Source organism: Neomonachus schauinslandi, chromosome 1 (assembly GCF_002201575.2).
Source record: "Neomonachus schauinslandi chromosome 1, ASM220157v2, whole genome shotgun sequence".
Classification (NCBI taxonomy): domain Eukaryota; kingdom Metazoa; phylum Chordata; class Mammalia; order Carnivora; family Phocidae; genus Neomonachus; species Neomonachus schauinslandi.
This window is the reverse complement of record NC_058403.1, coordinates 92948719-92971887: the sequence shown is the minus strand read 5'-3', so window position 1 is coordinate 92971887 and position 23169 is coordinate 92948719. Positions and strand designations below refer to the sequence as shown.

The 23169-nt window shown below is 38.6% G+C and overlaps 1 protein-coding gene across 1 annotated transcript in view; it reads left to right on the top strand.

The window, feature by feature from the left end:
• The window catches only part of PRKCI (protein kinase C iota), a 67032-nt gene extending 51695 nt beyond the window's left edge, over positions 1–15337 (top strand). The window contains exons 12-18 of the mRNA XM_021702579.1: positions 117–252; positions 3616–3703; positions 4951–5076; positions 5631–5710; positions 8212–8301; positions 8677–8792; positions 13115–15337. Coding sequence (XP_021558254.1) covers positions 117–252; positions 3616–3703; positions 4951–5076; positions 5631–5710; positions 8212–8301; positions 8677–8792; positions 13115–13202 — 724 coding nt within the window. The 3' untranslated portion in view covers positions 13203–15337. The remainder of the gene's footprint in view (positions 1–116; positions 253–3615; positions 3704–4950; positions 5077–5630; positions 5711–8211; positions 8302–8676; positions 8793–13114) is intronic.
• The last annotated feature ends 7832 nt before the right edge of the window (positions 15338–23169 follow it).

Sequence of the window (23169 nt, the reverse complement as noted above, 5' to 3'; positions counted from 1 at the left end):
GAGAAAAAAAATCTTTTGACATGATTTTGGTGTTTTCATCTGCAGGTGGGGGTAGGACTTCTAGAAACTTACCACAATTTAAAAATTTGAATAAAATGAGTTATTTTTCATTTTAGATTTTACTCTGCAGAAATCAGTCTGGCATTAAATTATCTTCATGAACGAGGGATAATTTATAGAGATTTGAAATTGGACAATGTATTGCTGGACTCAGAAGGACACATTAAACTCACTGACTATGGCATGTGTAAGGTGAGGGAAATTTCTAGTTAATCAGAAGATCTCAGCAGCTCATAAAATTGTTTTGGTAAAATAACAGTATTTAAAGTTGAGGAAATGACTGCTACTTTGTTTGGGATACTTTTTGGGATTTTAGCACAAGGACAAACATACATACTTTCTAACCATTTACAAAATTCCGTATTTTCTGTGAGTGTTATATGTACTATAATAAGAGTTAATTTCTTTTTATTGTCTGTAACTTTTTATCTTGAATGTTGTGATACTATAGAAGAAAATTTGGAAATAAAAATTGTCTGCAATCCCATGACTTTAGCATAACTACTTGCATGTCACCTTCCAGTCTTTGCCATTTAATTGTAACTCTTGATAATGCATTCAAGATTTTCCCAGGAAGTCTATCATTTTTTATATTTAAGGTTTAAATATCTGACATAAGGTACAGTAGAACAAAATAAGAATTTCAGTTACTGTCAGGACAATATCCTTTATTTCTTGGTACTTTATTCTTTTTGTAACAGTGTTTCATTTAAGGGTTGAGTGTTTTTGCACAAAATGTGTAGGGAGCTACTCTCCTTGTTAAAAGTAGCTGGGGCAGAATTATCCTCACACAGTAATATGGCAACAAGCAGGGGCGCCTGGGTGGCTCAGTTGGTTAAGCGACTGCCTTCGGCTCAGGTCATGATCCTGGAGTCCCGGGATCGAGTCCCACATCGGGCTCCCTGCTCGGCTCGGAGTCTGCTTCTCCCTCTGGCCCTCCTCCCTCTCATGCTCTCTGTCTCTCATTCTCTCTCTCTCAAATAAATAAAATCTTAAAAAAAAAATATATATGGCAACAAGCATGTAAATGTATGAATTACACTCCCCCATTCACCTGAGGGAAATGCCTCCAGAGGTTGGAGATTATTTAAATGTTAACATTAAGACACTCTAATAGTATTGAAGATTTGACCTTATTATCTGTTCAGCAACATTAGAAAAGAAAATCTTTACCTAAAGTGTTTTTGCTTTTAGGTACAAAACTCAGACATTTATCTTTTTTTTTTTTTAAGATTTTATTTATTTATTTATTTGAGAAAGAATGAGAGAGAGTGAGCATGAAAGGGGGGAGGGTCAGAGGGAGAAGCAGACTCCCTGCTGAGCAGGGAGCCTGATGCAGGACTCGCTCCTAGGACTCCAGGATCGTGACCTGAGCCGAAGGCAGTCGCTTAACCAGCTGAGCCACCCAGGCGCCCCTCTCTGTCACTTTTTTTTTTCTTATTTCAAAATTTCAAAAGAAATTATAATTTCTTTTGAAAAAAAAAAATAATTTCTTATTTTCTTATTTCAAAAGAAAAATGACAATAATATAAAAGTCTTATAATTTGTCAAAGGAAAATAAAGCTGAACCACAACAAAAAACCATGAAGAATGCTAACCTTGTTACAAAGTGTACACATTAAAACAATAATGAGACTTCATTTTTGCATGTCAGATACTGGTTTTTAAAATTATAATAGTCTACTTACAAGAGTTTAAAGAAATGGGTATTCTCCTGTATCAATGGTGAATGTATGCATTGTTACAATCTTTTGGAAAGTAGTTGGTGGTGATGTATCAGAAATCTTAAAGATGTACAGCCATACTCTTTTATCTAGTACTTCTGCCTCTGGGATATTCTGAGTGAATATTTTGGTCTATGAGGAAAAGTTTATGACCAAAGTTTTTTATTATAGTTTGTGATAAATATTATATATAATCTACATGGCCACTGGTAAGGAGAATGATTAGGGAAATTATGGCATGACTACAGAACAGAGCATTATGAAGTCATTAAGATGTTTACCAAAAGTTCATAACAATGTAAAATGTTTATAATATCACATTAAATAAAGTTCTACAGTAGAGCATTGTCTAATTCTATATGTGTTGTTCTGTATGTAGCATTACACATTTATTTTGTTTACTTTTACATATATTTTAAGTTACTATAATGGGCATGCATTACTTAAACAATGAAACTCATGAAAATGAATTGTCTTTCTCTTGCTTAATTGTATATTTAATATTATTTGTCTTGTTTTTAAACTATCTTTTTATTGTTGATTTCTTATTTAATTGCCTTGTGGCCAGCAAATGGTATGAATGATACAGGTTCTTTGAAAACATATTGAGGTTTCCTTTGTGACTTAGCATTTGATCAGTATCCCACATGTACTTAAAAAAAGATATATAATCTCTTGTTTCCATGCAAGGAGTCTCTCTGTCCTTCACTCTCTTTCTTTCCCTCCTCCCTTTCTCCTCACATGCACATAGATTATACATATTCTCTAAGTATGTATATTATATTTAGCTCTAGCTTTTGTCTAAATCTTTTTCTGCTTACTAAGTTTTTTTGTCTGTATGATATATCATTTTCTGATATAGATGTGTTAAAATCACTTGTCATGATTGGGGATTGTATTATCACTTCAGGCTGCTGTATCAATATACTGTAGACTAGGTGACTTAAGCAACAAACATTTATTTCTCACACTTCTGGAGGCTGGGAAGTCCAAGATCAAGGTACTAGCAGAACTAGTGTCTGGTGAAGGCACTCTTCATGGTTTGCAGATGTGTCTTCTTGTTGTATCCTCACATGGCAGAAAGAGAGAGAGGGAGCTCTCTTCTTCTTATAAAGATAACTAATTCCATCAGGATTAGGCTCCAACCTAATGACCTAATTACTTCCCAAAGGCCCCATCTCCCAGTGCTATCACATTAGGGCTTCAGCATATGAATTTTGGGGGCATACAAACGTTCATTCCATAGCAGGGATTGTGAAATTCTCCTAATTTATCTATTTTTACTCTTGGTGTTTTGAGACTGTGTTGTTAGGTGCATGCAAGTTTGTTATAACTTTTTGGTGATTTTCCATTTGTCATTGTGTAGTTTCTCTATTTATACACATTAATATGTTTTGCCTTAATTTTTTCAATTGAAATACAAAACGAAAAAATTTATGCCTTAGGAAAAACAACCAGAAGGAAAGCATCATTATGGCAGCAGTGCTTGTGTTAGGAGATGGGATATACAGTGCTTCTTTTCTTCATAAAATATGTTGATTCCTTTTACTCATACAAGTTAAATTTTTACTTGATTATAAATTATTTCAAGTGCAATTTTTATCTTAACTGAACTCTGCCAACATCTAATGAGGACAGGTTTTCTTTAAGCTATTTAGTGGCAACCTGTGATTTTAATAATATGGAAAACTGTGCTAGTGGTATTTTATTTAAGCTTAATATATTACCTATAGATGCTGAGCTTATATAATAGATGAAATAAAAGAGATGAATTTAGAAGATAATTTTTTATCTTATTATATCTTTTTTTTCTTTTCTTTATTTATAAAAGGAAGGATTACGGCCAGGAGATACAACCAGCACTTTTTGTGGTACTCCCAATTACATTGCTCCTGAAATTTTAAGAGGAGAAGATTACGGTAATAAATAAATAGGTGGCATTTTAGCTATGTGCTAGATGAGTGGTTAAATGTGGTACCAATTGCATTATATTATACTGTAGTATTTAAATACTAATCTTATTAATATAAACTTTCTTGATCCCCTTAAAACCTACATGAAAACCCTAGTATGAAATTGGAGACAGTAGGATCTTAGCAGTATTTGGGGGTACAGATTTGAATAATATTTTATTAATGGCAACACTAAAAGTACTAGGCACTAATATAAGCAGTTTACACATATTAATTAAGCCTCTCAATAATCCTAGGAGGTAAGCACTGTTAATTCCCATTTTACAGAAAGTTTAAATAACTTGCCCGAGTTCATACAGCTAGAAAGTGGCAGAGTAGGGATTTATATTTTAGCCATGTGACTCCAGAGTCATGAACCCCTAGAAGATTGTTCATATTTTGTTCATATTTCCTGGGATGTTTCCTCCAGGAATCTGAAAAATGAGGGAAAGATTGACTGCTTGTCAGGAACCAGAGGATATATTTATCTTAAGAACACATTTGACTTCTTGGGTTCTGGCCCTCTGATTTCAGCAGATGTAAAGGAGGATGGGTACTTCTGACAGCTGTTCATAATCTCATTCCAAGGTCCTTCAAGGATCTTTAATCAGCTAGCAGAAGATCAGGTTTCAGACCAATGAAAGTTATTCTCAAGTACAATTTAATTATATCCTCAAAAACAACATGTTAGAAACAGATCATGAGTCTGAAATTGCAGGCATATTTGGGAAAAGAAACTTATGTTTCATTTCCAATATTTTATTTTTTTAATTTATTTTTAAAGATTTTATTCACTTATTTTAGGGAGAGTGAGAGAGAGATAGCCTATGCAGGTAGGGGGAGGGGCAGAGGGGGAGGGAGAGGAAGAGGAAAAGAATCCCAAGCAGACTGCACTGAGCCCGGAACCCGACGCAGGGATCAAACCCATTCCCTGAGATCACGACCTGAGTTGAAACCAAGAGTCAGGTGCTTAACTGACTCTTGGGTGTCCCTCCAATATTTTATTTTTCAAGTTATCTTTTAGGTACCTCCCCTTGTTGATAAGTGAATTATTCCTGTAATCTTCGGTGCCTACCATGATAGTTATAATGCATTTAGAGTTTAGTTTTTCATTATGTTTATTTTTTCATTATATAATAAAATGAATCTCAAGTTACTGACTTTCAAGAATGCAGAATAGATAATTTGTTGCTTCAAAAATTTCTTTTTTGAAGGTTTCAGTGTCGACTGGTGGGCCCTTGGAGTATTAATGTTTGAGATGATGGCAGGAAGATCTCCATTTGATATTGTTGGAAGCTCTGATAACCCTGATCAAAACACAGAGGATTATCTCTTCCAAGGTAATTTACAGTATTTTACAGAGATTCTCTGTGAATAACCTATTCTAGAGCATGAATGAGGATGGCTCACGTTTTTACTTTGGGTAAGAAAAAGGAAAATAATTTGGACAGTGTACTTCTTAATATGTGAGTCTTCAATTAAAAAAAAATATATCTTCCTACCTCTGTACTTTCAGTCCATTTGCCAACTACTTTCTCGTACTCAAAAATATAACAAAGAGGTTCATTCAGATTTTATACCACAGAGATTGGAGGAAGGAATCCTGTGGCTAGAGAGGACAGTCTTTTCACATGGACCCTGTGAGTGCATAAGTCCAAGAACAATATGGAGAAAAAGTAGGGTACCAAGAATATAAGAGGATCAAAAGGTGAAAAAAAAAGGGCCCACGATTAGAAATACAAAGAATCATACTGGATAAAAACAAGCAGACGCTGAAGTGATATATGTAATGTCTTATTTTTTCTGCTAGAATGCCTTATGCACCTCATAATAAAAATGTAAAGATCGAAGCCATGTAAAAGTTAAATATAATGCCATAATTTTATCTTTCTAGTTATTTTGGAAAAACAAATACGCATACCACGTTCTCTGTCTGTAAAAGCTGCAAGTGTCCTGAAGAGTTTTCTCAACAAGGTATAAATTGTGTATAACAATCTTTAGTGGTTTATCTGTATATAAATGAAACTATAACTAGAGGTTCAGGCAGTGTAACATTCCAGAACATCAGAGTATATAATTTTTTCAGTTAGATCTGGAATTTGGCTCTTCACCAGAGGGTAATTTGACAGCATTAGATCCTGAGATGAGTTGTCCTTTCCATTTCGGCAATGTAATTCACCCCCAGCTATATACTACGTATGGTGTTTTTAATATAAATGATATATATCATGTACACAATTAGAGAAAAATTATAATCTTTGGGGATAGCTGCAATCGTACTTATAGCTCTATTATTCAGTTTTCTCTGGGTTATTAGTCATAGAATCTCATTACTTACTGAGCACTTGGCAGTAGTGTTTCCCGTAGATTATCATGTCAAAAGCCCTAGATAAAATTCAGAAGAAATGAAATGCTGTCATTGGTCTTAAAAAATCTGAAGACCATTCAGTTATTTGTTGTGGTCAGTAGGTTAGAAGAGTTTTAGGACCTAAGATTATGATTCTGAACAGTTTTTACTCACAACACTTCTAACACCAAATGTGTAGGTTTTTTCCACACCAACAACCAATTCTCCCAACTCTCCAGGCATAGTGGGGGTCCTACACAATTCATTTTTTTTTCTGACACTAACTACCCAGAGTTACCATCAGATTCCAGGGGTTTAAGGGCTCAGTCTCACAAGACTGTCTTCACTTCAGATGCCAGTCACAAGTACTGAGTACCCACACTTCTGTGTGACTTGGTTACAAAATTGGGGGTTCCCACAACCCTCCCACTTCAGGTTCAGTAATTTGCTGGAATGGCTCACAGAACTCAGGGAGATAGTTTACTTACTATCACTGGTTTGTTATAAAGGATACAAATGTACAACCAGATGGAAAGATACCCAGGGTGAGGTCCAGAGGGATCCTGAGCACGGGAGCTTCTGTCCCTGTGGAGTTGGGGTGCACCACCCTCACAGCACATGGATGTGTTCACCAACCGAGAAGCTCTCCAAACCCCAGGGTTCAGAGGGTTTTGTGGAGGTTCCGTGACATTGGCATGATTGATTAAGTCACTGACCATTGGTGATTGAACTCAATTTCCAGCCCCTCTGAAAATGAAAGTTACAATTCTAATCACATGGTTGGTTCTTCTGGCAACCAGATCCCATCCTGAAGCTATTGCAGGCCCACCAAGAGTCACCTTACTAGCATAAACTAAGGTATAATCAAAAGGGACTCGTTATGAATAACAACACGTCTGTGACTCAGGAAATTACAAGGGTTTTAGGAGCTCTGTGTCGGGAACCTGGGACAGACCCCAGATACGCTTCTTATTGTATCACAGTGATCTTGGCAGTCATAAATCTTACTTTAAATAAATTGTAGGTTAGACAGTAGGTTGGTGTGCATTTACCTTCTAAGGTACATATAGATAAGATAATGATGAATTTTAATAGAATAAGTTGAAGCTTTTGAGTACTTTATATGAAGAAAGATTTAAAATGGAAATCTAAGTATTAATACACTGAGAAATGAAGGTGAGAGGTTTTAATATTAAATATCTTTTATTGGAAAGGAAAATAGTAACATGTTCTCATTCACAGTAATGAATAAGCTATGACTTTTTATAAGTTGCAGCCCCTTCTCAGTCCAATGGTTCACATAATGGTTGTATCACTGTTGTATACAGATTATGGTTTGTTGCTGTAATTGGGCATTGGGCTTTTATTTTTTTTAAAGATTTTATTTATTTATTTGAGAGAGAGAGAATGAGAGAGAGCAAGCACATGAGAAGGGGGAGGGTCAGAGGGAGAAGCAGACTCCCTGCTCATCGGGAGGCCTGCTTCTCCTTCTCCCACTCCCCGTGCTTGTGTTCCCTCTCTCGCTGTGCCTCTCTCTGTCAAATAAATAAATAAAATCTTTAAAAAAAAAAAAAAAAAAATGAGCCAAGAACAAACTTGTAAAGTTTGGGGTTTGTATATTTTGACCAGCACTCTAATCTCTGCCAAAGAAATATCAGGGTGCTGCTCAAATGATTCTGCTGCTTTTCTTTTTTTTTTTTTTATTCATGAGAGACAGAGCGAGAGAGAAAGGCGGAGGGAGAAGTAGGCTCCCAAGGAGCAGGGAGCCCGATGCGGGACTCGATCCCGGGACCCTGAGATCATGACCTGAGCCGAAGGCAGACGCTTAACCATCTGAGCCACCCAGGCGCCCAGATTCTGCTGCTTTTCCTCCCATTTTCTTTAGCAAGGAGTAGTGACCTATGTCCACTATAATCACATGATAGCTAGAGAGAGCCATGAGGAAATCTTGTCACAAGCTTCAGATACTCTTTTAAGTCTAGTGTTGTACTATATAGAAATGAAAGGTAGACCATTCTGATTTCAGATATAAGGTATCATGTAATAGACACGAAACCCAGGTCACAAAGATGATTTATTCTAAAACATGATATCCACCTACTTCTTGAAACATTTCTTCCCACCGTAGGACCCAAAGGAACGATTGGGTTGTCATCCTCAAACAGGATTTGCTGATATTCAGGGACACCCATTCTTTCGAAATGTTGATTGGGATATGGTATGTAAATTTTCATTGTTTCTGTTAGGTTTCATTATTATCTTGGGCCAAATTTTATTATCTTAAAAAAATGTTGAAAAACAAATACATCACAGCTTTAGTAACTTAAAACCACTCTCTAAAGTGCTTTTTAAAAAAGCTTTTAAAACAGTTAAAGCTTAGAATATTAATTTAATGGAGCAGGTTGTAATATTAGTAAGGCCTGCGTCAGTGTTCAGTTTTGTAAATGATTTCCATCCTTGTGAATACTGTAGAGCCATGGCTGAGAAATCACGGGGATAGGCCGAGGAGGCATCTGAGGGCAGAGGAGAAATGTAGAGGTGGAATTTTTCTGAGAACGTAGGCTTGAGCTGTCATCTAATATGTCTTTCCTAGATGGAGCAAAAGCAGGTGGTACCTCCCTTTAAACCAAATATTTCTGGGGAATTTGGTTTGGACAACTTTGATTCTCAGTTTACTAATGAACCTGTCCAGCTCACTCCAGATGATGAGTAAGTAATTCTATAGACTGAAATATTTCTAAAGTTCTTTGACTTGTTAGTGGCTACACAGTGCTTCATTATGAGATTATAATATACTTTACTTAGCCATTCAGTTACGGGATTATTTGAATCTATGAGACTCTTATAAATTATAACAACTGCCCTCTTCTACTTTCCCTTCCGTGCCTTATCTCGAATTCTCACGACAACCTTGTGAATCTGCTTATTGTCCTCTTCGTCTTACAGGCAAGGAAACTGAGGCTGGGAGAGGGGAAGCAGAGTTTTAGAGTTGCCAGGCAGCTGCCAGGCAGCAGCGTCAGGACGCAAACCCCAGTCTGCCCAAGTCCCACACACTTGCGCTGCCCTGGACTGCCCTGTTGTGCAGGCCGCCATCTTTGTCAGAGTCCCTGCGTGTTACCTTGAGATAGATTCCTCGAAAGGGTATTAGTCCAAGGGGATCAAATGTTTCAAGCTCTTGATATGTATTGCCCGATTGCTTTTTAAAAAGATTACATTACCCTACCAAGTCCAGCCAGCAGTGAGCTGACATATTTTTTATGTTTATGTTGAATCTTTTAAAAGTATGGTTTAGAATAATTTGGGGACATTTGATCATTTACCTGTCATTACAGATTCGTTCTCTGATCTCGAGGAGGCCCTTCCTCCTCGGCAGTATTTTTACTCACATCTTGTTAATTCCTACCACATTCTTCGTGCCAACTGTTCCAGACTGTCTCTAAATTTTAGAAGCCTTCAATCCTACCCCCACGACCCCCACTGTTAGTGGATCAGCCTTGCCTTAACCTTGACTGCAAGGATGGGGACCCCCGCCCCACTCCAGTGGGAGCTTGCTCCCTTTTCAGATCTCACCAGACCACCTCGAGGCTCACAATTGCTCTCTTACCTCCTCTTCCTTCTTCCCTGCGCTTGGGTGTCCCTCGCTTGCAGGGGGTGCCCCGTGGCCCTAACCTGTTTCCTTAGCTTCTGCCAGGATCTCATTTTGTTAGTTACGTCCATTCGTCTACCTCCTTTAATTTCTCTTTCCCTGCTGCATTTCTGCTACTTATCAACATGCCCAGAAATCCTAGTTTTTCCCCTGAATCTTAGCACATCTTTGAACCATCACATTTTCTTCCTTCATTTTTTCAAAATAGTTAATAGAATCTCATGGTAAAAGAGAAATAGATAAGCAGTATCTCTATCAGACTCCTTGAGAATAGTCAATGTTGATTGGGGCTTTCTTACTACCAGCACTTTTAACTCCTTACAGTTTAACCTGTTCCTTCAGCGTCTGAAGGTTGAATTGACTTGTTAATTTCTGATTTTTAAAGCGTATTCTGATCAGTCCTCATCTCCCCTGATGTCTGTACAGCATTTGGCACTCACGGCCTTGCTTTGTTGGCACTATCCCTCCTGGTTTTGCTGCATCTGTGTGACCACTTGTCACCCCTTTTTCCCTGTCCCCGTTGAGACTGGGATGTTCCACAGTTCGTTCATGACAGCCTTCTCTTTGCTATATGCAGTTTGTGCCTTGGAGAGTTCAGCCAGCCCCACAATATTGATACCAGCTATTTAAATGACGCCCAGCTAAATTGGGAAACAGTTGAGCAAAAGGCAGTGTACTAAGTACTAGATATTCAAAGACGATTAACATGTAGGTGGGTCTCACAAAAAGCTTACTATTTACTAAAGGAGAGAGGTGTACCAATATAATTACTTCTGACAGCGTCATGTATTAGAAAGAATACCAGATTCAATCAAAGGACAGGAATTTGAGTCCTGACACCACCTCTTACCAACTGGGTAACCTGGGTTTGAATTTCTTTCTTTTTCTTTTTTTTTTTTTTAAGATTTTATTTATTTGACGCAGAGAGAGAGAGAGCACAAGCAGAGGGAGAAGCAGGCTCCCCACTGAGCAAGGAGCCCGATGCAGGACTTGATCCCAAGACCCTGGGATCATGACCTGAGCCAAAGGCAGACGCTTAATGACTGAGCCATCCAGGTGTCCCTGGGTTTGAATTTCCTAACTTCTCTGAGCCTGTTTGTTTTCTTACTGCCTACGTCACAAGGCCACTGTGAAGAATAAATGAACGACGGTTCTGAAGCACCTAGCCTCCACCCAGTATCTCTTCTGAGCTGCATTTCTGTCTGCTTGTGTAAACATCTCCCCTAGGTCGTCAGATAAGCACCTCAAACATACAAAATCTAAAATACCTTTAGTAATGACTCTTGAGGTGCCTAGCTGGGTCAGCCAGTGGAGCTTGTGACTTGATCTCCGGGTCGTGATTTCGAGCTCCATGTTGCGTATAGAGATTAAAAAAGAAAGAAAGAAAAGAAAAGTAATGATTCTTTATGGTCTCTTTTTCTGTTGTTCTCAATCAGTTCCTTGTTTTTATTTACCCTTTTCTGCTCATTATGCCATCACGTATTCGTTCAGATTCAAAATGTCCGTGATTATTGACTCTTCCTTTTTCTTTTTTTTTTTTTTTTTTTTTTAAAGATTTTATTTATTTATTTGACAGAGAGAGGGATAGCGAGAGCAGGAACACAAGCAGGGGGAGTGGGAGAGCGAGAAGCAGGCTTCCTGCCGAGCAGGGAGCCCAATGTGGGACTCGATCCCAGGACTCTGGGATCATGACCTGAGCCAAAGGCAGACGCTTAACGACTGAGCCACCCAGGCGCCCAACTCTTCCTTTTTCTTAACACACTGTAACATACTCAGCTGCCAAGTGCTTGTCTCTTCTCCCTTTACTTCATTACTCGCATCAGATCCTTCATTTCCATTCCCATTGCCATGAGTCTAGTTCACATCTCTTTTAGATCATACCCAGAATATTACACCATCCTCCTCATCGGGCACCTTCTTTGCTTTGCCACGCATTCCACACATCTCAGTAGCACCCCCTTGTCGGAAGCCTCCAGGAACCTCCTGCTTGCCTAGCAGATAAAATCTGTCCCCTTGGCCAGCAGTGCTGGCCTCCCACCGTCTCCTGCCTGACTCCCTGGTCGTCTCTCGCTGGCTCTAGCACAGATGCTGTGCTCTGACCAGTCTCCGTTACTGTGCGTCCTCTGGTAGAGTGCTCTGACCTTCGCTCATGCTGCTCCTCTGTCAGCACCCTTCATTTTTACGTACGGAGTCTTCATCTTTCTGAGCTACCTCAGATGCAGCCACATCTTCGATGAATCAAGGTGAACCTCTTCCGTGTAAACGGCACCGGCTGCTTTGAGCTAGCCATTACCTTCCTTCCAGATCATCTGTCATTTGACATGCTTCTGTTCCTGTGCTTTCAACTCTAATAAATTACTTGCATTTTTCGCAGACCCAACATCATCTTTCATAATTCCGTTTGGTAAGTGTTTATGCAATGAATGCTGGCATTCTCGATTTCTCTAACTAGAAGTCACCCCCCCCCCTTTTTTTTTTAGAACTGTGGTTAGATCAGGACTTAGCTGTCCTGTATGAAATTTAGCAGGTACTGCTTTCTCTTGTAGCTTTTCATTATACGAGATACCTTCCCTCCTTAAAGGAGGGGACTATATCCTGTGTAACTTTGTGCTCTGCAGTACGGTGTGTGCATTTAAGTATTAAAATATTCAATAGTACTACTCTTATTGCATATTAAAGTAGAAGCTTAGTGTAGCAGAATGCCAACGTCTCTACTACCTCCCTGCAGTATCCGCTCCTTATTTCAGGTCTGTGTACCTGTCCCTATTGCCTTTTCCTTTCAGTTAACTTCTCCTAGGCCTTGTCACCATCTTCCTGTTGAGGTGATGACTAAATTGAATGCTAATTCAGACCTGGATGTTTACCTATAAATACGAATGTTCAGGTCAAAAGTTAAAATTAACGAGACTTGTGACAGTTTGTGACTTTTTTATTCCTAGCCTTCAATTTTGGACCACCTTTTAGTTCCAAACTTGCCTGTGGGATTGTTAGTCTTCTTTTATTTTCAGTATTCTTGATTCTTCTAGAAAATGTTTTGGAACTAATCTAAACACTTAAGAGATTTTTTTCCCCCATAATCTATGTAAATTAGCCTTATTTTTTTGTTTTTTTGTTATTTTTTTTCCTAAGATTTTATTTATTTGACAGACAGCACGAGCTGGGGGGAGGGGCAGAGGGAGAAGCAGGCTCCCCACTGAGTAGGGCGCCCAACGCGGGACTCAATCCCAAAACCCCAGAACCTCACGACCCGAGCAGAAGGCAGACGCCCAACCAACTGAGCCACCCAGGCGCCCCTGCTTTTTTTTTTTTTTTTTCCATTTTACCAATTAAGTAAAAAGTTGAAGAAATCTAGATTATGGAAATTAATTTATTCTTCTCTCAACAGTGACATCGTGAGGAAGATTGATCAGTCTGAATTCGAAGGTTTTGAGTACATCAATCCTCTTTTGATGTCTGCAGAAGAATGTGTCTGATCCTCATTTTCCAACTATGCATTTTGCTTGTGTTGCCATTTAATGCATGAATAAACTTGTTACCAGCCTGGATACCGTGAACCATTTTATATTTTTCACCTACAAAAAAGCACTCAATATCTTCTGTTATTGGCTATAAGAGTCAATTATTACATCTAACTATGAAAAAGAAAATGAAACTAGTCTCCAGACAGTCGTGTCAACACTTAACTATACTGGTAATCCAGCAGCCTACTGATGAGTAATGAAGTCGTCCTTTTGTTTAAAGGAAATACTTACACTGCTTTTAAACAGCATATCCGTTGCATTAAGGCACCTGGTGGGATTACGTCGTAAGCCTCCCGTGATTTTTTTGTCATTCTTCATTCACTTCATCTTGAAGTGTTTAATTTTGATATAAAAGAATAATTCAAAAAACAACAATTTATTATATTACCTATTACTTTCTGAGTTGTGTTTAAAAATTCAGTTGTAAATTTTATTGCCTTGGATAATTAAATTATTGATTTTTAAGGCAACAGTTATTAAACTGGTAATAAAAGATGTCGTTGCTTGCTTAGAATTAGGGATACAAATTCTCCTTGAGGGAAAAAACGGGCATATTGTATTAAGTATCAGATTCCAAATCATTAGCTGTTTTTGAAAAACTGATTAGAGTGATTTCTTTAGTATATGGGCATTAGCTTCTGAGCTTACCCCTTTAGCCAGAACTTTAACTGGAATGTTAATAAATGTCACTCAAAGAGCCCAGGATGCATTTGAATGTAGCATTTTTCAGTATATAGAAAGGAAAAAAATAGAAATTTAAAATAGATACCGAAAAGTAAGATTGTGAGATTTATTTCCTTATTAGCAAATCCCACAGTTATTTTTTGTGATTTGGTTTAGATAATAAGGAAGCAGTCATTATCAGACTTGTAAAAGCATTCCATTATCCAGTGGAGACAGAACGTATGCTATTTTTTCCTTATAATTTAGTATACAGAAAAAGTATTTATCTTCCAAATAGTGTCTTAACCATACTCACTTAAACATACTCACTTCTTCACCAAAGCCCCATTATCCATACTTTTGGACCCTGCTTATGGAGTCTTTAGTGAAATTTTAAAAAATAAGGTACACATGAATGAATATTAAGGACATGCACGTACATACCCCACAGTTCCAGCTCCTTAAGTGAGTTTTTATTAAGTAGGTAACACATGTAAAAAGTGGAATACATTTCAGGGGCAGAGTTCTTCAGATTATTTTTTATTAATATTAGTGTTTAGCAATTTATTATTTAAAGGGATGCCAATGATAGCATCTGTTTATTTTGAATATTTTTTTTAATATAAAGGGATGTAAAAAGTAACCATAATCATCTAAGTTACTGTCTAATCTTAGTAAAATTGAATTTTGGGGAAAGCTATCTAGTCTTAAATTTAGAATGATTTAAAATTTATAGGCATTTAATAAATTATCTCTTTTGGATGCTACATTTTATTAGAAATGTAATTTTTCTGAAGTTTCTGGCCATATACTCATTTTTCTTGAAATAACTAAATCTGAAAGCAATGAAAACCTCAAAGGAAAACGTTTATATACATTCCCATGTTTATGTAACAGGTATATATGTTTTTCTTAATACCTGAAACTTGTTTAAAGAAACAGAATTCACTGCAAACCATAAACTCATAGAAAATTCGGACATATCAGAAATATATTTATGATCTTGCTTTTAAGTGGTACTGTTTCCCTAGGGCATTAGTTCTCAAATTTTAGAATGGGGAACAATCACCTGGGACATTTGTTTAAAATGCACATTGCTGGGCCCACCTTAGAATTCTTTTGGGTCTTTGGACCTTATTTTGAGAAACACTTTCTTTGAGCTATTCTTTTATTTTGTCCTGTAGTTATATATTAGAATATTCATGATAAGTGTTGAGAAAGGGGTAGGCAGTGAGTTACTATCTTATCTACAATTTTAAATAAATTTTGAATGACTTCTTCAAGTTAGATATCTCCCCTCCCTCCAAAATCCCATCTATTTTCTATCAGTAATGTTACAAATGATGAACATTTTTCTGTGATGAGGTTTTAACCATTATTCAGGGTGGTCTTTTGTTTTTAAATATTTTTTTTAACTAATAAGATTTACCGTGTATATTTTATACAAAATTGCATTACAAATATGTTTTTAATTGTGTTCTGTTTTTTGTAGTTTTTAAGTGCCATGCCAATTCCTTTTATATTATATAGAAGTTCTTTCAAAATACTCAACGGGAATAAGGCAGTTGACAGAATGGTTGGAATTTTGGTGTTCTAAGAAAAAACTTATTTTGCATAAGCATGTCTGTGGTCAGATCATTTTATGTGTATGCAGCCTGAATTGCATATCAGGTATTATGCTTGTTTGGTACCTGTGTATTTACTTTTTAAATTTTGTTCTGTTTTGATTTTTGTCATGTAGAATACTACCTTGGTCATCATAATGTAATCTGTATTTGTGTACCCTTTTTTTACTTTAAAATCTTTAAATAAAATGTTTAATACTCATCAAGACTGGAACAGGTTTAATATGTAGCATTTCAGAAATTTGCGTAAGCACAGGGTGCATCAAAATTTGTTCAAGGAGGAAAGTAGAAATTTTAGAGTTTGGAATTTTGCTTTACTTAAAGTAGCATTCTGGTAGTACTAATGCTATATCACAGACATTCATTCATAAAATATCGTTCAGTGTATTTTTAAACTCACTCTTCTATGCATCCCTGCTTATTGGGAAACAAATTAGTAAAAAAATCAGCTGTGAACATAGAGCAGTTTAACTAGCTTTAAAACTGAAGCAAATTTAAACAGATTCAGAACAGGTTATTCCCAAATTATGTTGTACAGTGACCTAAAGTTCCAGAACTTCTCCTTTCTCGGATGTACCTGGTGTCTATAAATAAAAGGTATGAGCCTGGCGCCCCACACTTAACCTCTTTACCATAACTTAATGTCTCCTTCCCTTCACCAGGAGAATAAAATCTTAAGTGCCTTTACTTTTTTTCTCAGTGGACTTCTCAGAGAGCTAGTGCTTATATATTAAAACCACCAAAGACTGATCTCCTGTGTCTTATTTTTTAAAAGATTTTAAAGTAATCTCTACACCCAACATGGAGCTCAAACTTACAACCCTGAGATCAAGTCACACACTCTACCAACTAAGCCAGCCCCACACCTCCTGCGTCTTATTATTTTATCCGAATTTCAATTCTTCCTTAAAATGGAGTTATAGACAGTATTAAGCCCTGCTCAAGCTAGCCCCTGTATCAACTCATAAATTTGATTGTTTTCTTTGAAATAGTAAAATCCCAAAGCAGAGTCCAAAGAGGAGTTTGAAGCTCTAGGGAAATTGTGCAGTAAGGCGACCAGTTTCTCCCTGGTAAAGCCAATCTCCAGTTTTTAACATTCAGCAGCTTGGTTTCTGGACAACACCCAACAGTGAGTTGTTTGGTATATTGATGGCCTGTATCTCCCTAGATTTACCCTCCTCTGCCCTAGTGCTTAAGGGATCAGTTAAGACCCAGATAGTCCGAGTAGTTGGTATCTATGTTTACTGTTCCAGAATATACTGTAATTTACTATGCACGGCACTAAAAAAGAATCTCTGGCCTTGGCATTCAAGACAGAGCATGGACATGCTGAGAAAGATGTTCGTGTCTACAACAAATAGTCCAATGAGAGGAGCCAAATAAATGCAATAAAATCTACAGGATGTGGTCCTAATAGTTTATCAGCTTCACCAATGAAACTTGTCTGAGTTTTACTTGACATTTGTATGTGATTTATGCTAGACATTTTTCAGATGTATGGTAGATTCCACAAAACTTTCAGAATTCATATATACACAGTAAGAATTCATTTATAAACACTAAGAATCCATATATATACATATATGCACTTGTATATTTACATTTGATTGTTTTTGGCTCTTGTGCCCAGAAATATGAATGGGAATGGGAGACAAAATTGTTAAATGCTTCTGCTTAGATTGGATTTTGTACAATTCATCTTTGAAATTTACGATGAAAATGAATCCGGCTCAGAATTTGAGAGTGATTTCCGGCAGTCAGTCCACCTTCATGTAGCAATTTGTGCCTTACTGGCATTAACATGATTTTTACCCTAATTACTATTCTTAATGTTTTTATTGAAGAAAATGAAATTCTAATTTTTCTAAGAGTTAAGTGATTACTTGGTCTGATCTTTTATAGGATGTCTGAAATTTAAAACCCATGCCAGATGGATTTGAGGTTTGAGAGAGCTTTAGCTTTTTTTTTTTTTTTTAAGATTTTATTTACTTATTTGACAGAGAGAGGGAGAGCACAAGCAGGGGGAGTGACAGGCAGAAGGAGAAGGAGAAGCAGGCTCCCCGCTGAGTAGGAAGCCCAATGTGGGGCTCAATGTGGGGCTCGATGAGGGGCTCGATCCCAGGATCCTGGGATCATGATGTGAGCTAAAGGCAGACGCTTAACTGACTGAGCCACCCAGGCGCCCCAAGAGCTTTAGCTTTTCATTGACAGTTTAGCTGATCAGAAGCAAATTCTAATTATATAGGAAAATCCGTTAGAAAAGAAAAAAGCCAGTTGAAAAGCTCTACCAAAATCCATGAAAAATTAGATGCTGCTTTTTTTTTTTCCATAAAAGGTAAGTGCTGGGTTTCTAGAGGTAGTGACACGAAATGAGATTTAAAACTTACATGATATAAACTGTCTGCAATGTGGGTGGTTATACTTGGTGACTTTTTACATTATTCATAACATATTTAGGGGAAAATCAGGTAAAGGTAGTTAAGTACAGGAACCTATTTTAACTCACATTTTATGGCCTTTTACAGAACATTTTCTTTCTAAGCCAAATTTTTTTCTTGGCACTCTAGGTTTTTATTTAAAAGTCAGGTTTTTAAATTTAAGGATCATGAAAGGATGTGCATTTGTGAACAGTTCGAAAGTTTACCCAGTTTGAAACAATATTTCAGTGAGGAAATCTAAGTCACTGTGGCAAAGACTTGATATTTTGCTAAGTTATTCCTTCTTTAAGTTTAAATTTTTAATTATATTTATCGGAGGCGTTACAATGTGTCTAAGCACTCTGTCAATTCCGCAGGATTTAGAAACATTTTATTATGAGGAATTTTTTGTGATCTAAAGAATAAATGCATTCAGAAAAGTTGACGTAAGTTCAAAAGAAAAGTCTGTGTGCATGTTATCCCTTTAGGTAGGGGATATTTCCTATGATTAAAATAAAGTTAACATTCTCCCCCAGGCAGTGAGGTCTGAAACACATGGGAGGGAGAGACAGCTGTATATCCGCCTCTCAGAATGGTGATTCTCTTTGCTTTACCACCACCAGGGGCCAGTCTGTTGCTGTAATCAGGTCAGAGTTACCAGCACCTTAGCCCTCTGGAAGAGGCAGTATGTTCACTGCAAGCCAGTGAACAAGAGGTTCCAGGATTTCATTGGTGCTAAATATGTGTATTGTGACTTTACAGAACTATCAGAAATCAACATTTGAACTGCTCTTCTGTGGGAAGTCTCAAATATGTTATCTGGGAGGCTGGTAAGTTTTCAGAGAAGTGCTTTGCCTCCTGGTGTCAGAACTTTTAGATCTATTAAACACAAGTGAGGACCTACTACGTGCCAGGCACTGGGGATATATCAAGCAAGAATTTCGTCATATCATATCTCATGCTTCCCCTCTATGGAGGGTACCTTCAGCTGAAAATAAAACCAGAGCTGTTTTCAGCCACTTAAATGTTGAGAAATTCAGTGAAAACAAAATCCAAGAAATGGCCCACATTCTTTAGTTGTGGAACTTTCTATATCAAATATTGGGTGGCATCACAGATTTAACCCATGAATGTTTGTAGACCCTCAGATTGTCCATTAAAAACATGATTTCAGAAGAATTTTGACTCTGTTGCTATTTCAAAAACACTAAACACTTTTGTACTGGAGGTAAAGGGTTGAAAGCATCAGTTTGCCAAGAAAAGGCATTTTCTTGTTAATCCTGTTGAAAATTAATTTCCACCATGCCTCAACTCCAGGCAGGTATTTACTTCATTGCCCAAAATAACTGATTGTATGATGTGCGTAAGTTGCATTAAACAACCTCACACCTTCTCCTTCACAACTTTTCATCAACAAGTTTTTTTAAGACTGGTTGTGTTGTTGACACCACTTTATAATCTGCACATTGTAACTTGGTAGTAAGAGTAACTAGGAAGTATGATAGCCGTCCACTTGCACAGTATTCTTAAAAGTATAAGAATTCCTTTTTGTTTTTTAAAATAGTTTTTTAAAAAGCTTGTACTTTAGAATGAGGCCTGGCATGTTTTTGTTTTTTTGCTTCTTCGTTTTTTTTACTTCTGTTTGATTTTCAGTGATGCCAAAGGAAGTTACATTTCCCGAAGAAAGTTGCTCCTCCATGTTGGGTCCACCCAAAAAGGAATATTATTTATGGATTTTAATAGCTGACGTGGGCCAGGCATATGCTAAACATTTTGCATTCAATCCTAAAAATCCTCTGACAGTGCATCCCACCCCAGAGCTACTAAACTGAAATCTCTGGAGGCGGCACCTGAGACTAGCATCTCAGACAGAGTCAGTTTAAATTTTGAGAACCGCGAGCCTGTATTAATATGTACTACTATCACTACTCAACAGACGCAAAAAAAAAATGGAGATTTAGGAAGTAACTTGCTCAAGGTCCCTATGGCTCCAGTATCTACTGCTTCTCAAGAGAGTTTATGTAAAGTTTGCTCTAAAATCTCAGTCTCCTTCTGAGAAATGACACACAAAGAATACACTGTCTTGCTAACTCGAAGGCCATCTCTGCGGGTCTGTTTAAGGCCTTAGTCTGTTCTCCGCGATGGTGTCAGCTCAAGCCTCCCAGCCTTTCCCATTGCTGTACTCTATCTTTCCGTAATTTGAGCCTCCCACTTCATAGACAGCCCAGGACCCTTTCCTTTCAAGCATGCAGAACCGTGCGGTAGTCCATCAGAAACTGTTCCCATATCCAACATTGGGTGTGAGCCTGCCTAGTGAAAGAATCCTGTGGCTGGCCTCCTCACCCAACTCGGACACCCTCAGATCAAGAAGTCCAGGATGCTGCTGGTTTCTGGGAACTCAAGGTGCCCTCTGAAACACACCCATCTTTAATGCACTAGGTGACTACGGGGGTTCGTTCTTTTAGCTATCTCAGAGTTCATTGTGCCCATATGCCGGTGATCTGTGCTGACCGCCCACCATGTGACTCCAGTGAGGTAGCCTGCCCCATCCTCGCTTTCCCATTCTCTGTTCTCACCCTTCCCAAACTCAACCTTCCCTCTTCCCTGCCCTCCTACCATTTCTCCAGTGCCCACTGGGACCCTCCTTCCTGGGTCATTGAACATCATCAACGTTCTCAGCCTATTCGTCACATTTTCCTTCTCCTTCTGACCCCCCTGAGGACATTGTTTTCCCTGCCACCCTCTCACGTGGAAGCTGCTTGTTCTCTGGATGGCCCCTAGCACAGGGGTCAGCATTCTTCCGGATCCTTAATGCCACTGCCTATTATTACTCCTTCACCCAAGTAAGAAAATCCCACTTCTTCGGGTTCATGCCATGTGGCTCAACCTCTTTGTCCTGTAACGTACTCCTGCTTATTCCATTTCAACTGAGGAGGATTTGGCACCTGGTGCATTGCCCTCTCTACCCTAAGGCTGCCTCCATCCCAGGACCAGAGATCATGACCTGAGCCGAAGGCAGACGCTTAACCGACTGAGCCACCCAGCGCCCTGTTCGTTGGCTTATTTTATTATCATCTGTCACTTCCACCAATCTGGGAGTTCCATGAGGACAGGGGCCGTGTCAGTTTCATTGACCACTATAGTCCCAGCACCTGGAGCAAAGCTTGGCACACAGACCCTCCAGAAATATTTATTAAATGAATGAATAAATGAGCGAATGAATAAACATTAGCCCTGTACTTTGGAAAGAGGAAGCTCCTGGTGGCTTGTGGTTTCCCTCTGAGTGGAGACTGTCAGGGTAACTTTCATTGCTGTAGCAGAGTTGAGGCTAAGGAGCCAGGACTTTGAAGAGACCGTGCAGATGGCTTTTATGCTTTAATAGGGACTGGAAAGCTGAGCTAGGAAAAAGCCTTCACCCACACACTGAATGCTGATCTAGGCTAAAGAAACGTTTTGCTACAGTTGGGAAGGTGAATCATTCTGGGGTTTTGTGGGATTCCCCAGCACTGATGTAAACGGAAGCTTTTAGAGAAGGCCCTAAATTTCTCAGGTAATACATGGAAATCTGGGGAAAGGGGCCTTCTGAAATACTGTAGAGACTGCAAAGCATAGACCGGTTTAGTTGATTATTAGTTTTCTGTTTTGTAGGAAGAATTTAGGAGAGGAGAATTTCAGTTTATAGGTTGCCTCGATTGCCTTAACCAGGTGACTCCCATTGAAAATCCTCAGTGGCAGCACATTTCACACTTTGAAGATGGATTTGATTCTCAGAAATACTCAAAAGCTATTTGGAGTCAAGTCCCATGTGGGTGGCAAATCTGGGAAATATCGTTCTGGAAACTTGGACCTTAATTCTGCCTCCTTTCTACCCCCTGATGGGAGAAGCTCTGCTGGAATGACTTGGAGGTAAATAGAACATTGTGCTTCTTTTCTTTGGCCCACAGAGGAAGACTTACATTCTCAGGGGAGAAGAAATGATGTCCTAGAGAACATCTTTTTTTCTCTCCAGCACAATGATTCCCCAAAGCTGTGTCCTTTGTCTTTGTGTTCAGCCCACTGGCAAAACCTCAGGTGCTTGGCCGGGACCCGGGGGGTGGAGAGGGTGTACTTCCAAAGCTCTTCTCAGTCTATATTTGCAGAACCCAGATGAATATTTAATTAGTTCTGTACTCCAGGCTACTCATAACAGGATTTCACAGGGTTGGGATGTGGGGATGAAAAGAGAGGCCTTGCACCTCTAGTTTAGAATCCTTGTCCCTAGAAGCTTACACAATCGCAGGGTCTCGGCCACAGGTCTGGAGGTGTTCTCCCATGGGTGCTCTCTATGATGGCAGAGAATGTCCCACTCAGAGTCCCCCTTTCTCTCTTCCCGTCCCCCATCCTTAATCTACCTCCTTTACCACATGAGTAACTGCTATTCTTACCCCACATCCCCTCTCTGCTGCTCAGATGAGTAGGGGAAACAGGCATTCTGGGGTTGGAGGGGGGCAGAAAAGAATTGCCTTGCCTTTGTTTTCTGTGTTGTTTTGTTTTGTTTTGGGTGACTTCTAAATTCCTTTTTCTAAAAAATCGGTCATCTTGCATCGTGAGGATTAATACCCTGTGGCTACATCTCCAGGTTTACAATTAAGACTCATACTCTCTCTGCTCACATGGTTCTTGGGCCTTTGGGACTTAAAAGAGCATCTGCCTCCTTTTAAAACCTGGAGTAACATTACCAAGTCCCTTTCTATTAATGTGAGCTTAACAGAAACCACGTCTGATTTCCCCTTCTCAATTTCCTGTTTTCTTCACCCTCCGACATCAGACAGAGATGTTATAAATGATGGTGGCCTGTATCGAATTACTGCTTTTGGTATTGTAGTTTAAGCAAGCCTAGGTGTGAGGACCTAGCTGCCATTTCTAACACCATCTACATGGGGAGAGATCTTCTATGTTCCAAATAAGGACAGACAGGCAAACTAGTAGACCTAGTGTTACCGTGGAAACAGTCTCTATGTGTATGCATGGGTGGTCATACACATAACACACATAAAGGCAATGCTCTGGGGCATTCTCTCTGTGACAATCCTTTTGGGGCCTTGGCGAATCTGTGGCCTCACTGAGTATTACTTTAAGGTAGGCTACACTGCTCTAACAAGTAGACTCGTAAGGTAAGGGAAGTTTATTTCTTCCTCTCTTAAGAGTCCAGGACAGATGCTCTGGGTCTGGAGC